The 2,222-nt window shown below is 64.1% G+C and overlaps 1 protein-coding gene across 1 annotated transcript in view; it reads left to right on the top strand.

Moving 5' to 3' along the window:
- The first annotated feature begins 6 nt into the window (after nucleotides 1–6).
- Nucleotides 7–2,222, top strand: part of PAPD5 (poly(A) RNA polymerase D5, non-canonical) — a 9,998-nt gene continuing 7,782 nt past the window's right edge. The window contains 5 exon segments of the mRNA XM_023748785.1: nucleotides 7–109; nucleotides 1,089–1,209; nucleotides 2,099–2,140; nucleotides 2,142–2,190; nucleotides 2,193–2,206. Of these exon segments, the coding sequence (XP_023604553.1) occupies nucleotides 30–109; nucleotides 1,089–1,209; nucleotides 2,099–2,140; nucleotides 2,142–2,190; nucleotides 2,193–2,206 (306 nt within the window). The 5' untranslated portion in view covers nucleotides 7–29.

The raw sequence follows: 2,222 nt of genomic DNA, 5'->3' as shown, positions 1-2,222 counted from the left end.
CTTTCTCCGTGGCTGGTGGCTCTCAGCTGATGGCATGGAACCCACTGTCGTTTCTGTTTCAGGTCCAGATATTTGGGAGCTTCAAAACGGGCCTGTACCTCCCCACCAGGTGAGTGCACGGCGCCTTCGGGGTGGGCCTGGCCCTCGGGTGCATGTTTGGCCTGTTGGATTGTAAGCGTAGAAATAAAGCGGATGGTGAAGCGGACATTCACATTCCTGTTTGCGATGTGGGTCCCCGGGGGTGGATGTCACGCCGACCGCTGTCAGCAGGCGCACAGGTCCCGCCTGCATCGTCGTGGTGGGTGGACGGGGCGCCCGTCCGGGCACATCTCAGGTCCTCTGTGCGGTGGGGAAGGTTCTGCTCGCCTGCCCACAGCCCAGCAATGGGCTATCGCTGGCCCCCCAGACCTCAGCCCGTCCCCTAACCACTCACACGCCAGGGGGGCCTTTGGGCGAAGCACCTGCGTGAACTGGGGGCCGTTTCACTGGGAGCTGCACCGTGACCCCGCGTTCAGCACCTGACCCAGTGGGTGGGTCCCCCCCCAGCCAGGGCCGTAAGCGACCACTCGGGTTCACTAACACTTGTGCCTGTCGCGGTGTGGGCCCCGCGGAACCCCATCGCTCTTCCTAACAGTGAGTGGGTGGTGCCTTCACATCATCCCGAGGTGAAAGGGCACAGAAATAACCGCAGAGAAGGGCTGCACGGCCTCTGTCCCGGGAGGGGCGCTGGGCAGTCCTGGCATCTCCTTCCGGACAGCGGTCGGGCCGAGCGTGGGAGAGGGCGCGTGCGGGTGTCTCCTCCTCGTTTACACGGTGGCGGCACCTTGTCTCGCTCTCACTGGCGCGCAGCTCTCAGCCAGAGTCTTCAGATTCTAGCCCCAGAGCCGGACGAACAGGAACCGTTGGGGTCTTTCTGAGGTTCTGCTTTCACAGTCGCCTGTCCCCGGGGCCTGGCCTGAGTGAAATGACTCAGGAGGCGGCTGTTAAAGTCACCAGCGCCCTCCTCGGGCCGGGAGAGCGGGCGGTGTGAGGGTCTCAGGCCGGCGGGCCTCGCGCTCAGGGGAACGGCCCCCCCTCTCTCTGCCCAGTGACATCGACCTGGTGGTGTTCGGGAAGTGGGAGAACCTCCCGCTCTGGACCCTGGAGGAAGCTCTCCGGAAGCACAAGGTGGCCGACGAGGATTCGGTGAAAGTCCTGGACAAAGCCACCGTGAGTCCCCCGGCCCCTCGCCCGCCGCCCTCACGCCCAGCCTGCCCGGTGGGGTCGGTCGGGAGGGCCCGGCACTCGGCGCCTTCTCTCTGTCAGTGTGTGACACAGATGGCCTCCTGCGGTCACACCCTCCCTTCTAAGGGCACCCGGTTAGCCCGCGGGTCCTGCAGGGATTTGTTCAGTGGAGAGCAGAGCCCAGGGTCTGTCGGGCGTTCTCAGCGGCCCAGCCGGGGCTGCTCCGCTCCGTCCGAGTCTGTGTCCGGGACACGGGCCGTAACTGGCGTTCACCGGCCTGGCCTGGCTGTCAGGGAGCTGCCGTGGGAGCCCAGACGCGCCGCGCCCTCATAGGCTCGGGCGTCTGCACGCGATGTCCCCGGGGAAGCCTGGCGGCGGGCGGCTGGGACTGCGGGGTGCCGCCCGCGTTTTCTCGCATGTGGTGCACACGGAGCTTTTCTTGTTCTTATGAAGAATCCCACACGTCTCGTAGAAATCGTCGTCATTTTCCATTTGGGGATGATTCTTGCGTTTCACTCCTCCTGCTGGGTTGTTCGGGCTCCTGGCCACACTGACCGTGATGCAGGGGCCTGTGTGTGACTAGCCTCTTGGCCCCCCTGACTGCTTGGCGGTCAGCGATAGGAAGCTGTTTCCCAGACGTGGTGTCAGGAAGGGTTCTGTCACTGGGTGTCCCAACTCAGCCGTAGGAGCGGTGTGAGGGGAAGCGCCAGCTGTGCAGAGGGAAGTTTCTGGAAGGCAGGCTGGCGGGGAGCGCAGGCCTCAGGACCTCCTGTTTGTTGTCCCGAGAGGGTGGGGCCTCACGCCATTCACCCTGTGCCCCGATCTTGCCCCTGGTTCGGGTAAAGCGATTTAACGCGCCCTTTCTCCCCTGCAGGTGCCTATCATCAAGTTAACAGATTCTTTCACGGAAGTGAAGGGTGGACATCAGCTTTAACGTGCAGAACGGCGTGCGGGCGGCGGACCTGATCAAGACTTCACCAAGGTCAGGCTCACGCGCG

Source organism: Myotis lucifugus, unplaced genomic scaffold (assembly GCF_000147115.1).
Source record: "Myotis lucifugus unplaced genomic scaffold, Myoluc2.0 scaffold_1801, whole genome shotgun sequence".
Lineage (NCBI taxonomy): Eukaryota > Metazoa > Chordata > Mammalia > Chiroptera > Vespertilionidae > Myotis > Myotis lucifugus.
The sequence above is the reverse complement of the archived record's forward strand: the minus strand, read 5'-3'. Positions and strand labels throughout refer to the sequence as shown.